This window comes from Anoplolepis gracilipes, chromosome 2 (assembly GCF_047496725.1).
Source record: "Anoplolepis gracilipes chromosome 2, ASM4749672v1, whole genome shotgun sequence".
NCBI classification, from domain to species: domain Eukaryota; kingdom Metazoa; phylum Arthropoda; class Insecta; order Hymenoptera; family Formicidae; genus Anoplolepis; species Anoplolepis gracilipes.
The window spans coordinates 5,109,122-5,128,416 of record NC_132971.1 but is presented as its reverse complement, the minus strand read 5'-3'; the positions used below and the strand labels follow the sequence as shown (position 1 = coordinate 5,128,416).

General features: G+C 33.5%; 1 protein-coding gene across 2 annotated transcripts in view; it reads right to left on the bottom strand.

Moving 5' to 3' along the window:
* If (integrin subunit alpha inflated) overlaps positions 1 to 19,295 on the bottom strand; it is a 78,735-nt gene that overhangs the window by 28,778 nt on the left and 30,662 nt on the right. For both annotated transcript variants that reach the window (XM_072910593.1, XM_072910594.1), the window contains exons 4-5: positions 18,524 to 18,642; positions 4,542 to 4,713 (exon numbers count right to left, since the gene is read on the bottom strand). In XM_072910593.1, the coding sequence (XP_072766694.1) occupies positions 4,542 to 4,713; positions 18,524 to 18,642 (291 nt within the window). The remainder of the gene's footprint in view (positions 1 to 4,541; positions 4,714 to 18,523; positions 18,643 to 19,295) is intronic.

Below are 19,295 nucleotides of genomic sequence, written 5' to 3'. Positions count from 1 at the left end.
TTTAATCTTACATTGCATATTTAATTATAATTCTTTATATTTTACAATATAATCAATAGCCATAAGATTAATCATCAATGCCTGATATTGAAGATTTGTACCGGTTACCGATTATTTAAATGGGAAATATTTTTTTTCAAACAAGTGATTGTCGTATTCTTCATTTTTGTACGAAATAAAGCACGCAATGCAATTACATGTCTGAAAAAAATTGTTCCAACACAACGAAAAATGTTGCTTGTTGAAGATCGGTAGGTCGATCGTAATTCAAGTAGGATCAAGTGTTAATTGGCCTTGTTACAACGATGCTGAGTTAGTGCCTTAGTTCGAGAGAGGCGCCTTCCAATTATTATCTTTTTTTTCAATGCCTCCCCAGCCACTTAAGCTAGTAAGCGTCTTTCATCGAGGAATGCACTTACTCTTCGTTGTTTTCTTTCTCTTAGCTGCACACGTGAAAAATGTTTTCTTCTACAATTAAATATTTTTACCTGCGCTATGAGATATGTCTTTATTTGGTTCAAAAGTCTTAAATGTCATAACAATATGTATCACATATTTTCAATATGTGTCATATATTTTCATTGGATAATAACATAAATATAACAATTATGATAAAAACTAATAAAAAACGGCTAACAAACATTAATATAAAACACATCAGCTCCACTTTACATAAAACTTCTTTTTTCAAATGCGATATCATTATACAATAAATATGAATATAATATTAATAAAAATTACAATCCATTCACATTAGTGTTAGAATGCTATAAATTCTACAACAATCAACAATCGTTTTATCCTCATAAGATGTAATTAGAATGTAAATGGTGTAACATTGGAGTCGACTTCCGCGTAACGTCATTGCGCAAAGGTTATTCGAAATATATGTGTTCTGCTATTAAGTATATCACAGCGTAATAACTTTCCTTAATCGTCAGAACTGCCGGTACAAGAGGTAAGAAATAAAGTTAAAGATAAAAATATAAACTTTTAAATTATGCATACTTATAATACATTTTAAAAAAATTTTTGCTTTAGAATTTTCTATTTTTTAAAGTATAATATTTGTATATTTTCTTCTATATAAAAAATTATATTATATATATATATATATATATATATATATATATATATATATATATATTTGCTATGAAAAAAAATGATCCTTTGATATTTTTTTGCATTTATTAATTGTCATATATATTAATATAGAATATACATAAATAAATCTAATAAATTTTTCTTGTGTTGTCCATAAAAATATAAAGAATTTTAAATCTATAGTTTATCTAAAATTGTCCAACCTCTCCATTTGTAATTTTTTTATAATATATAATCGGGAAAAGATATCTATAAAAGTTCACTAATGTCTTTGGTTTCCTAATAAACAATAGCAGACAGCAAACAAATAGCTATATGATAGACATTTAATTTTAGAAATGAGCAATAATATTTCAATCATTAGGCAGTATTAAAAGTAATATCATAACATCAACATTAAGTTATAAATTCTGGGTAAAATCTAACGCTTTGCTAAAAAGATTCTACGATTCTTAGGAAAAGCGGTTCGTTCATCCGACTCGACTTCTAATTGTTTAATTGCGTGATCATCGTGGAATTTCTGAACGATGAGCTCACATCGAGGCTGGCATTCGCTTCCGCAATTTGCTTGCCGCGAAAGTTTTGCGCTCATTTCACAATAAATTCTGATAACATTTATTTGGAGAGCAGCCAGAATACGTGACATCCTGACGTCATCAATGCAAAGAAATTTTCGCTATGGTTATTTTAAAAATTTTGTATTTTATCTTTTTAATTAGAAATGAATTAGAGAAATAAACCATATATTAAATGTATGATTTGAATAAATGATTTTAAAGCAATAAACGAATATAAAAAAATATTGATTACAAAATATCACAAAATTGTGAATACGTACAATTTTACAATAATCGCACAAAAAATATACGAAATTTAAAAAAGTGATAATTAAAATTTGAGAAAATTATTGTTTCATTTATGATTTTTCAATTATTTAAAGAATTTAATTACATTATTGACGCTCAAGATTTTATTATATAAAATTTATTTATATTTTTGAAAATAGAAGAAATTTTATTTAGAAAAATTTGATTTTCTAAATTGAAAAATTTCTTTTACTTAAGTTAAATTATAACAACAAAATTAAATTTTTATTTTTATTTTTCGTTATTAACATTTAAAATATCTCCAACAAAATATTCATATCGTGTTGCCAAAGTATTAAACTTCCTCCCATGTAGATTTGAGATTATAAAACTTTAAGAAAAATAGTGGAGAATTTTGTTCACATAGGAAGAGAATCGATCGATTAGAAAAAACATTTTCAAAAGAATAAGAGAGATTCATAGGGTCCTCGGTATTTTCATAAAATATCTGTAACGTCTTATCTCCATTGATAATTATGAGATAAAAGTCTCAAATTTTTTGAAAATAGTTTTTTCTATAAAATATTATCGGGGAAATACCGTAACATCATAACTATGCCATAAAACATTATCGGGAAATAGTATCGCACAAGATGAGAAAAATTTATTAGCAAGAAATAATTATACAGATAAAGAAATAGAGATGAAAAAGAAGAAAAAAAGATAGATTATTTTTTTCGTCGAACTTTCTAATTTGATCAACGATACTTTAATAACAATCTGCGAATATTAAAATGTAAACAGTAATAGAATTAAATTCGATCGAACTTGTTTTCTTTTACGATCGAATAAATATTTTTAATATATAATCTAGTTGTCAGATATGATTGCAATCCCCTGAAGCTACATCGTTTGCTATTCTCTCATGTAAATACCGAAAGTCATGGCTAATTAGACCTGATATCTTCACAAATCACTGCCAGTGAAACAGTACCGAAAGTTGATATGTCCTTTGCCATTAAAACATGAGGCATCTATATGGTCGGCAGGAAGTATCCTGTTACATGCCATATTTACGGTCGCTATACTTTGAGAACATGGCCATATGTTGGCTGCATCCTTGTTACCCTGCGGAGAAAATTCGTCCTCGTGTGATCCTCGGCGAAAAGGATGAGAATAATTATCTCCAGACATGGCAAAAGCTACATACATACTTTCTTGCGTCTAAAGGATATGTTTGGTCCTGTTTTGTGTCTCCGAAAAGAACCCTGTTTACAACTGTTTATAGCACTCAGTCGTGAACGTATAACCAGGGAAATACAAAAATCTCTGAAGAGATTTTTTTCCTTCTTTCTTTTATAAACCGGAGCTATTTTTGGAGGACGATCCAACGCGCGCGCTATAAATCGTACTGCCCTCGAGAGTTTGATACTGGCGACGGAAAGGACGGTGAGAGTGGAAATTAAACATTCGCTGGTGCTTTGTTTACTTTACCGTGAAGTCGCTTTCGTTAAGAACGGAAGTCTCCAGAGAACGTTTTGTTAACGATTGAAGTAGGTGAATGCGATAAGTCATCAACACTTTCTCTGGACCACAGATACTAAAATAACATGTATGTATGTTTTCGTTGAGACACGAGTAGATAATAAAGACTTATTCTAAATTTTATTTCGTTTAAAGGTCGACAGGAGACAACACTGTAGAGATCTCTGTCGCCTGAAGATTTCATTTTCTGCACATTCTGATCAAAATATGCATAAAAAATGTTATAATTATAATTATGATATTCATAATCAATGATATTGACTTTTTGATGCTAAAAAGTGATTTCTTCAATAAAGAATAAAAAAATAAAAATTCGATAGACAGTTGTGTTTAGTTATGGTTCAAAGTACATGATCACCACGAATTCGTTTCTTATTTATTATAAATTTTTAAGAGCCAAATTGTAAAATTAGGCTCTTTAGCACCGATTCTAAATTTATAAAAAAATTATAAAGAAATATTGTTTTCTTAGTGAAACATGTAGAAAATAGATGGCCGATTTTGCTAAAAATGTAGGATGTAAATCAGCAGTATGTACAATTTATTATAAATTTTTAAAAGCCAAATTACAAAATCCAGCTCTTTAGCATCAATTCTAACAAATATAAAAAATACATCAAAACAAGATTCGTGGAAGAAGTTAAATTTTTCGAGGTGTAGTTTGCTGACGAATTTCATTATCTATATCTAAAAGGTTCAACAGTGTAAATAACGATAGATAATATTGGTAGCACTGTTTGACAGAAAAAAGTAATAATGCCATCTTTATGTCTCTTGCAATGTAATGGTGTTTGTGCGTATACAAACACACACCAATACATGGAATAAGAGTTTATTTCTCAATGTTAATAGTTATGACGCCAAAGTTTGCCCGTCACTCCTGTCGACCCTTGATAGACTTCATCTTTTTAACAGCATTTTAATTCAGCAGTTTTCAAAATACTTGACATTGAATAATACACAATCGTGAATAAAGTGTAATGTCAGTTTTTTTTCAAATTTTACCAAAAGTATTAATGTTTAAGAGAAAGCACACGACTCTTGATAAGACAACACTTTGATAAGAAGTACTGAAAGCAAACTTACTTGTGCGACATGGGGAATATTCCTGCGATTCGTTGAAGTTATTAGTGATGACCCAGCACGTGCCCACCGGTTCCCTTCTGTTGCCCACCGTAGATTCTTTATTCCACCTATTGTCATCGGGATCGTACTTTGGCTGCGACACGGAGAACCAGATGTATCTAGGTGCGCATGCCTGCGAACATAAAGCGAGATTGCATAGCTATTAACATTTCGAGGTCTCTTATTGCGGTTGTTTGTAATTTCTAATATTTGCCTCTATCGCAATTAAAACGCGTACCAGCTGTTGGTTTTGCCGGTCGTCAAAGGAGTTTACGTAGGAAAAAAAAACACACATATGACAACTTAAAATCGCGGTAGCATGTTTATGGTCGCACCTATATGTGAGATGACAAGTTACTGTTAACAAGTAATTAAAACCCAATTTTCATCTATCACTAAACTCCCTCAAAACGAAATAGCGATATAAATTTTTAAAAATTAAACCTTATTTATATGTATACTCATTTTTATACATGTCTAATTATATATATCTTATTACGACAAAAAAGATTTTAAACTCTTTAAAGAATCATAAAGGAAATTGCGATAAATTATAAGTGAGTTTTTTATGTTAATTAAATTCGCCAACATTTTGATTTTTTATAATTAAGAACATATTGCTTGTATCACTATTTCATTTATATCATTCATTTAACAAGAAATGTACAGCAAAAATACAGATCTCAGACATGTTTAGTAACCCCGGAAAATGCATTACGTAATCCGTACTAAGCACTGCCGCATTTAGAAGTACACGTGGGCTTTCTGCGAGATATTCAGGCGTATTTATGTAGGTACGTGCGGCTTGCATAGCTTTGATGATTGGAAGTAAAACCTTTCTGCTGCATAATTTTTGCTACCGTTAAACATCATGCATTGCTGGGCATTCGATTATTGCAAGTAGGTACTATTAATACTAAATTCATGCCTTAGGCATTTTCTCATAAGTACGTGTTACGTAGACAAGCTATAATTTGAATTTTTATATTTCAGTAACGCACAATCTTGAGAAACGTGTCTAAGATATTGTATTTATTGTTAGACCGAATATATCTTTTTTATCTACAAACATCTATCACTATGTCAAATATGACGCTGATTTTATAGTTGAAAAGTAATAGGAGATTCCATAAATTGCTGTAAATTTTTATGTTTTATTTATTTTTTTTATTTTCAATGTTGAAAATATTTTCAAACTTAAAGTTTAAAAAAATTTAAATCTATGTTGAGATATAATTCAAATATAATTAAAATCAATTGTAAAAGTGATATTTATTAAAACAAAACTCTTCAAATTCCAATAACATTAAACAATTGACGCAATGTAAATTAAAATAATTACTCTACTAATTTGATTTCTGATTCTGATATCTAGCGTTAAAAATAAATACCTTAAAGCTATTAAAGATGTATCGTTTAGGCAATAGACTGAATAGCCGAAGTACGTTTGTAGAAACCATTTCGTTTGACGGTCCAATACAAACGTAAGTTCTCTCTAACGCATTATGTCAATCAACTGTACTTGACCAAGCAACCAGAAGCAGCTGATGGCCTTAATAACGCGATGTACGTGCGAGCATATAACGGGAGGTATTTATGTCCGATGTTTCAGCTCTCATCGTAAATCTCTCGAAATACGCGCAACCTGTCTCGACAACTTATCGCGGAACGCATTGCACATCATCACGGTTAATTTGTTGATGAAATCAACGGTGTGGCTAGCAATCATATTCTCGCTACTACTGTATAGATTCACCAGAAAGATAAAGAACCGTGTTGTACACACACGCACGACTCGCTAAACGATTTTCAAGGCTAGCAATAAGTGTAACAAAGTTGTATAACAATGCTTTTTGCTGTCACGATACATTATAGCGTGTCAAAAAAGTATCGCTATTTGTTTATTTCATATCTCTCCATTATATTATAATTATAATAAGATACAGAAGTGACTCAATTTAAATAAGTTTGAAAATCATCCGAAGATATTACATATGACTTTAGAAATAGCACGGTAGCTTCTCGTATGATTATATAATTTGTCTCACTGGCCAACATTTTAAACTCTTTTCAAGGACATTCTGTGTAAATGAGGCTTAACAAGACGCACGTTGATTCCGCATGCAAGAGGATCGCGTGAACGATGCCCGAGCTCTTTATTAAATGGAGATTATATGGACGCAATGCTCGTGCGAACGATGCAACACACACAAGCATACATTATTAATTGCGAGTCAATTAAGGCGTGTTACTACGGTACGTCATTATACGTATCCCTCTGAGGACGCCGTTCCCCAGCCTTAATCAAAAATTACAAAAGGACTCTTCTGTGTCTTGATTGAAGTCGTTCCCCGACGAAAAGCATAATCAGGCCGATGATGGATCCGCGGTACTCGAGATTATCCGAAAGAGTCGCTCTTAATGACGGTCCAGCCCGTTTCGGTTTGTTTCAGACGAACTAATTAGAAGAAATCGGGGACATAACTGTTTAATTTAAAGACCGCGTCATTATTAATGTGTATTTCAAATTCGTTGACAAACCCTTCGTAAGAAGGTACTCGAACTGATTGTCCTACGAACGTTTTTATTCGCCTCAGGCTAACGTGGCTTTTTGAGATAATGCCGACCGTAAAGGTTGATTGAATGTAACGATCGTCACGCTGTCGGTCGCTGCCTATCGACGATCGTCGAACAGCGAAGATGAAGGATGCGAAAAAAAGAAGACGGTACGCCAAAGTGCCGCAATTTATCTATTGCGCCAGTTTAGCTCAATCGCTCGAGTTCGCTCCAGTACGCGCGATCTGTTCGTTTGTGAACGTCGAAATCGTTTATGGCAACTCGTCAATACGGATCTTTGATAGGTCTGATCTGCCGACAAAATTAAATGTATTGTTTTTTAACATGGAGCATATTTTAAGGAATTTTAAATAATAAATATGAATTCATTTTCTATGAATATTTATTTTTAATGTTAAAAATATTTTAATGTTAAATAAATTTTATATGAATGAGATTACCCTTTTATCAATTTTCTTTATATATATTAAACGTTAATTTAATTTTTATTTTTTTAACGCATTAAATAAATCAACTTTTTTTATTAATTTCTGATTTTTTTACTTTGTCTATTTTAAACTTAGGTATATATGCTAGATTCACTGAACAACAATTTTTTACATGTCAGATATGCTCTGATTTTGCTCGGCGCAAACATGAAAATGGTTCTAACGATATAAAAAAACACCGAAAATTTTCCGCCTTTGACAATCAATTTAATAAATAAAGCGCACGTCATTAGCGATTCTGAAGTCTTTCTTTACGCAAGTGCGATTAAAAATATAATAATTGGAAATAATAGACCGCTGGAAAACGCACTAAATTATCATTCGTATAGAGGCGAAACAGAATGCAGCTCGGATCTCGCAGCTTCGATCTCAAGAATGCGTTTCGAGATGATGCGAAATTGCATGCTTCGCGATAAACGCAGTAATTCGCGGTTCATTAGAGAGGCCAGAATCTGCCGCTAAAGATATGCCATTAAAGACGCGCCTTTGACTAGCGAGCTCGACCTCGTCACTTTTGCGCAACCAAATCTCCGTGAACAAACACTACTAATAGCCGGAAATTAGTTCCGTGAAACCCGATCATCTATTTAGGGTAGCAATTAAATACATAACTCTAGTAGGAGGATAATATAGGAGAAATTGTCTTCGTTACTAACTCGCGCAATATATTTCATTCGAAATTTATATAGATAATAAAAAACTAATTAAAATATATTTTTACTCCTCCTAATCTATTTTATAATGCAATTAATCTTTTATATACAATTAAACGTTTTATGTAAAAAATATATTCTACATAAATATCAAAATATAAATACGTAAAATTTTACGATAAAAAATATCGCGAAAGAAAAATTCATCGTGTATTTAATCAAGTTGTCGTTCCCAAGACACGATGCAACGGTGCATGACGAAGATTACAAAGGGCTCCGAATAATTAAAGGCGATATAATATTCGTGTATCGGACAATGAAAATGCGCGATGATGATATGGAGGAATATACGTAGGGTAAATTTCGAGGGTGTGGCCGGCTCGCGATTCGCGCTTCATTAAAGAGCGCGGAAGGATTTAAAAGGAAGTAATGATACGGTGTATGTGTGAGAGAGTGTGGGGCGCTTTCGGACAAGCGGCAGGAAGCTCACAGCAATGAAATTGCCCGACGCACTCTCCGACCGGCAACCAAAGTAACGTGCGTCTAATTGTAAGAGAAGCGGGAGGAAGGGAATAATAATGTCCGTCTGCCGCGCGTTCCGCCTCGACTCGCTGGCTTTTCTTTTCGTAGATTGCTCGTACACGATCTCTACTTCATTAAAAAGGACCACTTGAGAGGAGTTTAAAGATGGCTAATGACACGGTACTTTTAATGTCTTCATTCCGCCTGCTCTTCCTCGTCTTTCACGGAGTGCAACGCGCAAGAACCCAACAGAGCCGCGGCTTTTTCTTCGTCGGCCCTTGCACGAAATGCTCTTCTACAAGCCGTTAAAGCGAAGGAGCTCCCTTGCCACTTGAGCTTTTCTTCGGTCAAACAGCACAAGAGTAACGTATAAGCAATGTATAAGAACCGATCTATAAGAGAAAGTCTGAAAGATTAGAGTATCTTTCAGACTTTATATTGTCTTATATTTTTAAAAATTCGTTTTATTTAAAACGTATCGACATTTTCAATTCTTTTTGTTCAATTATCCACTCGCGATTTTATTTTCGTTACAAGATAAATGCATTACGGATAACGTGTGCGAAATGGCACGACATGGTTGTAATTTGTAACACCGTTTCGCTTGGCCAAGCATGTTCTAATACTTATCAGAGTGCACTTCGAGGTCGTATCGACTTCTTATAGTAGCTTCTTGCGTGCACACGTGCGTTACACGTTTCGAACAATAAAGGTCAAACACATAACAAAAGATAAAACGTATAGAATTGAGTGAACCACTCGGTCGTAAAGTTTGACAGGACCGTAAAGGTCCTGCGCTACCAGATTTAACATTGCGATGACACCGGTTTATTTTCAGACACATAACGTAAACAACAGCTTTTTCCATCCTAAAGAAATAACCTGATCGATCGAATAACATAATTCTGTAGAAATTTTCGAATCTTTCCAAATTAGTATCTTTTATTAATTTTAATATTTTTAGCTTTTAAAGTTGAAGGAACTGAACATTATTATAAAGATACACAATTTTTAAAATGCTAAAATTTAGAAAATTTAAAAACTAATTGCAAGTAGTTTCATTCGAAACGCTCATATTATAAGACTGGGGAAGTCATATATCTTGAAATACAAACCAAAGAAAAGAACCGACCTACCCACAAATTACAGTACTTTTTTACGCTGACATACTATCCATATGTGTCACTAACTTTATCTGCGGTCGATCGATAAATTTGAAGAAGAAAAGAGGGTTCGACGGGTATCGTTTCGTCAGTGCGCCCCGATGGAGGCAAAAGTTATTTTGAGGATTTGAATGAGGTCATCTCGGGTCGAATGTACGTAACTCGTTCGCTCGAATAGATCGAATGATGTTTTCAACCAGTTGACAGTTCACTTAAAGTTCTATGGAAAAAGCAGATATATATTCATAAATAATTCATTTTTTTCGAAATCAGATTAGAATGAGCTGATGATACAAATCTGTTGACGTGCCGAAAGAAGTGCCTTATCAGATGTCTTATATTCATTGAAAAATTGTTTTCTCTTAAATACATATTTTGAATTTTTATTGTATACATACTGTATATAAATGTAAAATGTACGTACATTGTATTGTACATTAAAAAACAGATAAATGTTTTGTAAAATTGTAAAATATATTAAATGTTGCAATGTGTTTATATTTTTTTAGATAAACATAGAGTCGCGCTTTCATTATTTTCAATCTGCGATTAAATTTGTCGCACTTTAATTATGACAGTTTACGTAATGTGTTTTTTCGCTTAAATTGCAAAATAATCGCCATATAAAAACTCAAATAACTATAGTGAGAAGATACTCCCGAAACTCGGTAAACGATAAAACATATTGAAAGTGGCTCGTAAAAACGTAACAGCGGGCAAAAGGCAATTTTATTTGGGCAAAGTGGCTTGGTAATGAGTGCTCATAAAATATCACACATTACTCATTCTCTGTAATCCCCAGTGATTCCAAGATATTTCATTTCTCAAATTAATGACGCGACTGAAAATCATCGCAATCGTCGTTTTATGATAAAATGTTGCGAAGAAAAAAAATGCTGACTCGCGAACATTTTTATGACGTTGAAATTAAACCGTTCATATATGCAATATATTAAGCATTAAAATTTGCTCGCTCAAAATAAATGTTAATTTCTCTTGCAGATAAATATATTTCAAGTAAAATTATTAAGATTATCAGATCAGTAATTTACCCATTAATTTTTCATATTATTACATTACTATATTTAAACATCATTTTTAAAAAATTAATTATAGCCATAATCTTTTTATTTGTTCTAATTTATAAAAACTTGTAATCAAAAATTTGTTTCGCAAATTACTCTTGTTACGATTTTTATCTCGCAGTCATATTTCTATTTAAGTGTCACTGACATATATTTTGCGCCCATAAAATTAAAATTAAAATAAAATTCTAGAAGAGTGTTTAGTGGTTACCGCTTTTGAGCAAGCGCGGACATAAATTATCCGAAAACGAATGAGTTCGCTTTAAATTTGCTCGGCTCCTGTAGAAACATCCTTCACCTGGCTCCTTTTTGTCAAGAGAACAATTCTCGCGAGCGACAGGATAACAGAGTAGCGACATGAAGGGATATTTACGTGATGAAGGTGGAGCTTAGAAGACGGAGGTGGTTTGCGCGAGCGGTCGCCTTAATTTCGAAGTTGAGTCACCTCGCGTGGTCAGTGTGAGTCACAACATTATTTATACATCATACGGTTGCAGTGTGATCCAATTGCGGGATCGTAGCCAGGCGACTTGGATTGTTCCAAGATTTATTTACTTAAAAAAAAATTCGAAAATATATCTCTTAAAGATTTTATTTCCTCTCTACACTCATATAACATTTATTGTATTAAATTCGATTTAATGAGTATCGTTTATATTGAAAAGATAAGTAACTGCGCTATAGATTACAATAATCTCTGTTGTATTTTTAATCATTTTTGACATTACATATCAATTCTATTATTTCAATAGATGAAATTAAAAATTTAATATTCTACATAATTATACCATCATCTTTCTCATCATTCTTTCTTAAATTAAAAATATCTTGCAATAATATATCTCAATAAAATTTTTTCACTGTCAGAAGCATTTTCGCGTAAAACGATGTCGCTAGAACAACAAAGTGCATCTCCTCGTATGAGTGGCCACAGGGCATAAAAGGCCTGTGCAAGCAAAAAACAAGCGTTTAACGGGCATCGCAATTTGTCCCGCCGACAAAACACAGGACCGGAATGCGTATTGTCCGTTCGCTGGATTATCCTTCTGCCGCTTCAACTCCTCCCTCTCGTTCGCTCTCATCGGGAGGCGGATGAGAGGCGTTGATTCGCGAACAAGAAATCATCGAAATTTATTTCCGACTCGAGCAAGCCTCCCGAAGAGACGGGAATTGTAACTGATGTAATTTCATTGAGCCTGATTCTCTCAATTCTATTGTGAAGAAAAATAAATCTCACATCATTGTTTCTTATTATTACAAACAGAAATGGTTTGCCTTTAATTTTATATCTAATATAAAAATTAAAATTCAGTGACACATTATACCGGTTTAAATAAACTAGTGACAATATGTTTTTAGTAAGTCTTATCATTAGAATATACATCACACGCGATGATAATTATAATTGCAAATAGATTGGCAAAATAGATAGCTCTTAAATATAATAAATAGATAGACTCCGTGTAATTTATGATGAGAAAACTACTAACATCTTTTCTACTATTCAAGAGCTTTAACCACTTCAATCCATCTATAAAATTTCCCTTATCTTTTCTCAATCATTCATCCTTTCTTTATCGCGATGTGTCGAATACGTAGAAGGCGCCGAACGGCGAATCCCCGAAAGAGATCGGCGGCACGTACGAAGACAGGATGATCAACAACGTCTCGCAGTATCTTTCGTACAGCCGCGAGAATTTCTCGAACATTGTCCTGTCGGTCCCATCCGACAATGGTATTTCCATTCTCACAGGCGCCGACAAACGACTATCTCGGACCTATCCAACGCCGCGTGCGCGCGTTCAACAGAGATCCTGCCAATTCCCAAAAAGGGGTGAAGTATCGAGAATAAAGAACGAGAGAAGTTCGAGGATGAAGTGGCAGAAAATGGTTACAGAACGCGCGGCGAACTCCGATTGGGGGGAGGGCAAAAGACGAAGAGCAAGAAGAAAAGGGCAACGGAGAGAGGAAGAGGAAGAGAAAGAAGGAGAGGGAGAGGGGACAGCTACACAGGGGGTTCACAGAAGAACAGCGAAAGGAGACGAGGATTTCGTACAAGGCTCTGCTTTCAGGCTGGGTCGCCGAGGTCGCGATTGTCCTCTGCTTTGATAGCGCGCGGTGGACTTGGTTAACTTTTAATCGATGCGTTTTTGCCGACGTCGACGACGACGACAAGGAGGACGCAATGGACAACAACATCGTGACTTTATCGGTCTACCTCGACTGTATTTTATTGTTGCCGATTGTTCCTTCGTTTCTGCCTCTCTTCACCCGGCCGAACGCTTTTTTTTTTTTTTTGCTTCCACAGAAGAGTTCCGTTCTTCGTCTTGGGTCCTCTTTCTGCATTGTTCACTGCATCCACCGAATCCTCTCCTTGCAGATTTAATCAAAATCAAATGTCATGTTAATGCAGCGAAATTTATGGTATGACAACGACGGCCACAAAGTCTAAAATTCGTTAACCATAAAGAATTGATTTTATAAATAATTGCATACACTTATATGAGAAATTTTTTATTAGACTTGAAATTGATTTTTTTTTTAATAATCACTTAATAATTGCAAGAAAATTGTGAAGGAATAACAACTTGCTACGATACTTTTCACTGTCAGTGATAAAGGAGTATTTCATCGGTAAAAAGTCCATCGTCTATACAGTTTGCATCGATAATAGCAAACCGCACCTTCGCTTTATTTAAATAGAGAGAAAGAGTGCGCCGAAGAAAAGTCCGAAACGCGAAACATCTGTTAGAAATCAACGCGAGAGCCGCATCTTTGAAATGTCGGCAGATCGCGAGAGAGACGCGGACGGGGGGGGGGGGCGCGATGAAGAAACAGATTAAGAAGTGCCGTTGAATTGGATTGCGGTAAAAAAAAGGACGATGCGTCTGCGTCGAGGATGCGCGAAAGGGAGGAATGCGTCAGTGGTGAAAGGTCCGCCCGCCGGGAGAAGCCAGTCTCTATTCGCGCGAATATTACTCTTACCGACCTTCTACGATGACCAAGAAGATCTAACATTCCGCACGACCTACAAATTACCCCTATACACGTTGCACATGGAGAAACGAAAGAGCAACCAGGAAGCGACCTTTCGATGCCGCCCTCGTAACCACAAGATCGTTAAATTGCACTGACGCACGAGAAGTCGCAAACATAATGCCAAAGGCGTTGGTTTATTACACAGGTCCTATACATCGTGTTTACCAGAATAAAACGCACTAGAATATAGCCTGATTATATATCAAATGAAAGTTAAATTGACGTTTATATTTCTCCTGTGATTGACTTGATATGATATTATAACAAATAATAAGTCTTTTGAATCTTTAGGATTCGACTCTTCATAGATCGTAAGGTCTAGACCGTGACTTCGTAAGGCGATAAAACATTATTGCATAAAACGTGAAAACACCTTCCAGCACCTACGGTGCCTTCCTTCACCTTTCGTGCGCGATCTTTTTGTCTCGAGGGCGATTAATCGCACTCGCCAATAGTGAGTCGATCGATGACCAAACGCATGAAATTCGCCGCTAGAGATCGAAATGAGCCATTATTTGCCAAAGGCGTTCGACAAAAAGCATTAACGAGTTTCTGTTTGGAGGTGACACTCGTCCTCGAGCATTCAAAGTTCGATTTTTATCCGTTTAACAACAAATAAAGATTTAACAAAAAATAAAGATAAGTGCGAGAGAAGACATTCACATGCAAATAGATATGTATACCTTGAAATGAGACTTTTATGTATTAGTAACATTTATGTAACCACGCTAGTAAGTTTAAATGTGAATCATTCAAAGAAAAATTACAGTAATTGTTTTGAAAAACACAAAAACAATCGAATCTTACAAAACGACATAATAAATTAAATATCTTGATTTTTAATTGTTTATAAATTCATAAATTCTATCTTATTTTAAATCTCATAATACAAACAAGTTCTCAGATATTTAATTTTTAATAATATAACATTACATATGTAAATAGAAACTATATATATATATATATATATATATTACATTTTGATTTGTTATATGTAAAATGGCATTTGATTATTTGATTTGTTAATGTGTTTATTCACAACCGATGGATTTATTGTGATAGACTTATTCAATTACATTTTCATTACAAAGATGATCTTATTATTAGAGCGGATTAAGTTAGACACAAGTTTATATGTTTACACTCGTGTATGATTTTCGAAAGACACTGAACTCAGTGGCAAACGTCAACCATGCGTGACAGGAATATAATCCAACGCATCAACACATTGTTTTAACACCGTAGACAGGCGCATTAATGTCTCTATATATGATATCACATATGCGACTCACGCACGCACCTCCGGTCGTAAAAAAAGACACTCATCGACTTCCATCGGCTGTAATTTTTTTCTAATGGACGAACTAATCACTCTCATAAATCGGATTTTATCAGACTTTTATGAATTTCATTCGTTCTTTGCAGGAATGGAATTAAAAGTTTCTTTCTAGGAATATAATCTATATGTAGTCTATTTCCTCTCAATTACAAGCACTTCATTGAATCATCCATTTTTTAATAACTATCATTCTTCTTCATTTTAATTATACCTACCCACAGTGCATGATTTTTTATACATCTTGTATACATCATTAATTTTATTGAGAAGAATAGAATATCATATATATTATTATATAAAATTTATATCATATATATTTTATATTATTATGTAGAAGAATTAAATTTTACGAAAAAAAAAATAAGAGAAGAGAGTAAAAAGAACAAAGAAGAAATGAAACTTCCTGCGCCAGTAGCAATTACTTATCTTTAATTTGTAGATTGCTGAGGAGACAAAAGCGTGATATGGAGGAAGCGAAAAAGTGTAATCACGAAAAAAGCCGTGCATTTACTAGGGAACGCAAGTTCTCGCATTCTGGAGTAAGTAGATAATTCCGGAATAATGTCGGCGCGTCAGGGAAGGATGGGAATCGTCGTTGATGAGATAGCGTGCTGCGACGTCTCGCTATGTGAAAATTACGCGAGCATGAGAACGATAATCGTCGCTAATACGCCTCTCACATACGAATGCGGCCTTATTTATGGCTTGCCTCCTCGTTCGTCGCCCATCGTGAGGCCCCGATTCACTCCGACTGACCATATCGAATTTCCTCGAAATCCACCTAGTCATTCACATATCATTTTTAATCGAGCAATTACTTTAGCGTTATGAATGACCGGGACACAAATAGTCAAAATAACGTCCTGCGCTCTAATCAAACAAAATTTTACAATTTTTTGATGAATACTTGCACCTTTATAAAAACTGTTTATCCATAAATATAGAAAGTGTAATAAAAAATAACCAAATTAAATACTAATATTAAAATAAATAGATAAAATAAATACTTTTGAAATTTTTTTGAACATAATAATATGTACGTGTAATATCATAGATATTACAATATAATAATATAATAACATCATAGATATTACATTACAAATATTTATATGACAAATTAACAAAAAGTAATAGAAGAAAATATAATTATATTATAAGACAATAAAAATTAATGCTTCACGAAATTAATAATTCTTAAGTAAAAAAACTTAAAAAAGTTTATATAATATATAGCGTTATATATACTAAATCATCCCGCGAAAACGTGAATTCTGTCTGTCTGTCTGTTGTACTTTGCGAACGCCGCTTCCTGGCTTACCCTTTTTCCCCGCTTATTCGTTCAATCTTCGCATCTGCCATCATAGCGGCCACCGCAGCCGCGCGTGATGAGCATACGCACATGCGTGCGGCGTAGTCTCCTGCGCGCGCGTAAAGATAGATAAAGACGGCTCGTACATCATACGGGCCGCCACACGATTTGGGGAAAGGGAAGAGAAAAAAAGGAGCCAGGATTCCGAAGGAAGGGCAGAGATCTTTACGCTAGATTAGTATATATCCGACATCCTTGAGTGTGTGACGCGGGAAATCCACTGCGAGAAACGCATCTAAGCGAGGGCGGCGACGCGTTACATTGCAAACGTGCCGGATCGCAGTAACGGAGCTCCGCACGCATTCTGAATTGGGAATCTGCGTGGAAGCTACGAAGCGGGCAGATAATGACTTTAACACGTATCGCAGATGGCGAGTGTTGATGAGATAACAGGGGGACGCCGCGGAAATGAGCTTTGCGATGGGACTGAATAAAGATCGTAATTTTGTATCTGAGAAAAAAAAACAACGGTTTTACATTGACGAACGCATCGTTAAAACCGAGTAAATAAGTTTATTATTTTATATATACATATTTATATATCTAGAAAGAGCTTTACGTTATTTTTCAATATTTATTAATGAAAAATAGAAATTAATATACGTTATATGAATTTATTTTTATCACATTATATAAATATATATATATAATATGATAAAAATAAATTCATATAATGTACATTAATATATATATATATATACATTATACATACATAGTTATAAATTCAAAGAATTTTAAATAATTATAATGTGTCATTTTTTAATAGTGCAATAAATGTTTCTTAATTCTCTCTAATTATCGTATAACTCGATTATTTCATCAAAAATAAATAACCTGACTTCTGAATTCCATGCTAATTCGACTCGCTCGCAAGACGTCTCGACGTCACAAACGAAACGAGGAACGCGCCGGGAATTCGTTTGTTTTCAAACCCTGAAATAGAAGCTGTGGCCTTCTGGGAATATACGTCTTTAATCTCTTAGTAGATTTATCCAAAACTCTAGTTACAAATTCTACAAATAAGTATATTAAAAATTTTAAAAAAACTTTGCACTAAACAATTTCTTCAATTATTCATTTTCTTTTATATTTTTCTAAAATATATCCTTATCTTTCCGCTTTAATAAAGTTTTTCTTGAGAAAGAGAGAGATTGAGATATTTTAGATTTCATCTAATCTCCGTTTATTTTCATTGGTGCATATCGTTTATTTCATTAAACAACTCTCATAACACATCGAGATTTCTACGAATCATAAACATAACGTATAAACCTAAAAAAGTTAATATTTCTTAAAATACAATAATAATCTCTCGCATTAAAACTTAATATAATCTTTTATTATTATTTTATTATATATATTATTATTATCTCTTTAAAAGGAAATAAAGAGAACTTTGAATTGTCGAAGGTATAGCACGTATTAGTAAGTATTAATATGCTGTATCTTTGACATGACAATTTAAAATTCTCTTTATTTTCTTTTATTACGATTACTTATATATGCATATATATATATATATATATATATAAGTCGATTCATTAATCAAAAAAATTCATTACGCATTTCCATAATTAATTAGAATTACTACATCTAAAGTAGTTATACGTTACTGTCAGAGAATTATTATATGCAAATGAGAACGGCGCTGACGTTCCAGTTAAAGTGCAAGTCGTGCACTTCGATATCGAAGAAGAGTTGTACTTACTAGAATCGGACCCCCATCCTTATTAGAAGCCGAGACTGTGGCGCCGAACCACTGCATTGTCTTGTTGTCGACTTGACTCAAACCACTAGCCACGTTTGGATTTCTAACGTGGTTGTGTCCTGTGACAAAAAAAAAAGAATTTTTTAAATCGAAAAATTTGATATTAAAGTAATCTACTTGAAAATTAAATTTTATATGTACAAAATAATTTATATATATATATTAAAATATATGAGATATAATCGATATTTAAAATAAAGTTTGTAGAAAAATAGTTAAAAGAATTTATTAAATTTATTAATTTATTAATCTGTGTGAGTCCTTTATACGACTTATTAAAGAAATGACAGAGAGGAATAAATGTTACACTTTTATTCTAAATATTAAAGTATTCAGAGTGTAATGCGTTTATTTATATTATATTCTCAAATATTATATAATGTACTGAAAGAAAGGATGAATATAATATTATTCTCAAATCGATTACCAGAGCGATTAATCAGAAAATGTATCGGTAATAGAAATTAGTACCTAATTATCCTGTCAAGTATAGTCACTTAACTGGAAGTAACCTAATATGTCGTTGGATGAGATGAAGCGAACACAGCGAAATGCAATAGTATGGCAAGGACGAGACTCACTGACGTTTGCAGCTGGTAATCCCGCTGTAGGGTTAATTCCAATCGAACCCGCAACCTTCGCGATATTCATCATATCAAAGGTACCATTTGAGGAAGGTAATTTATAGAAGAATATGCGATATCAGACGAGT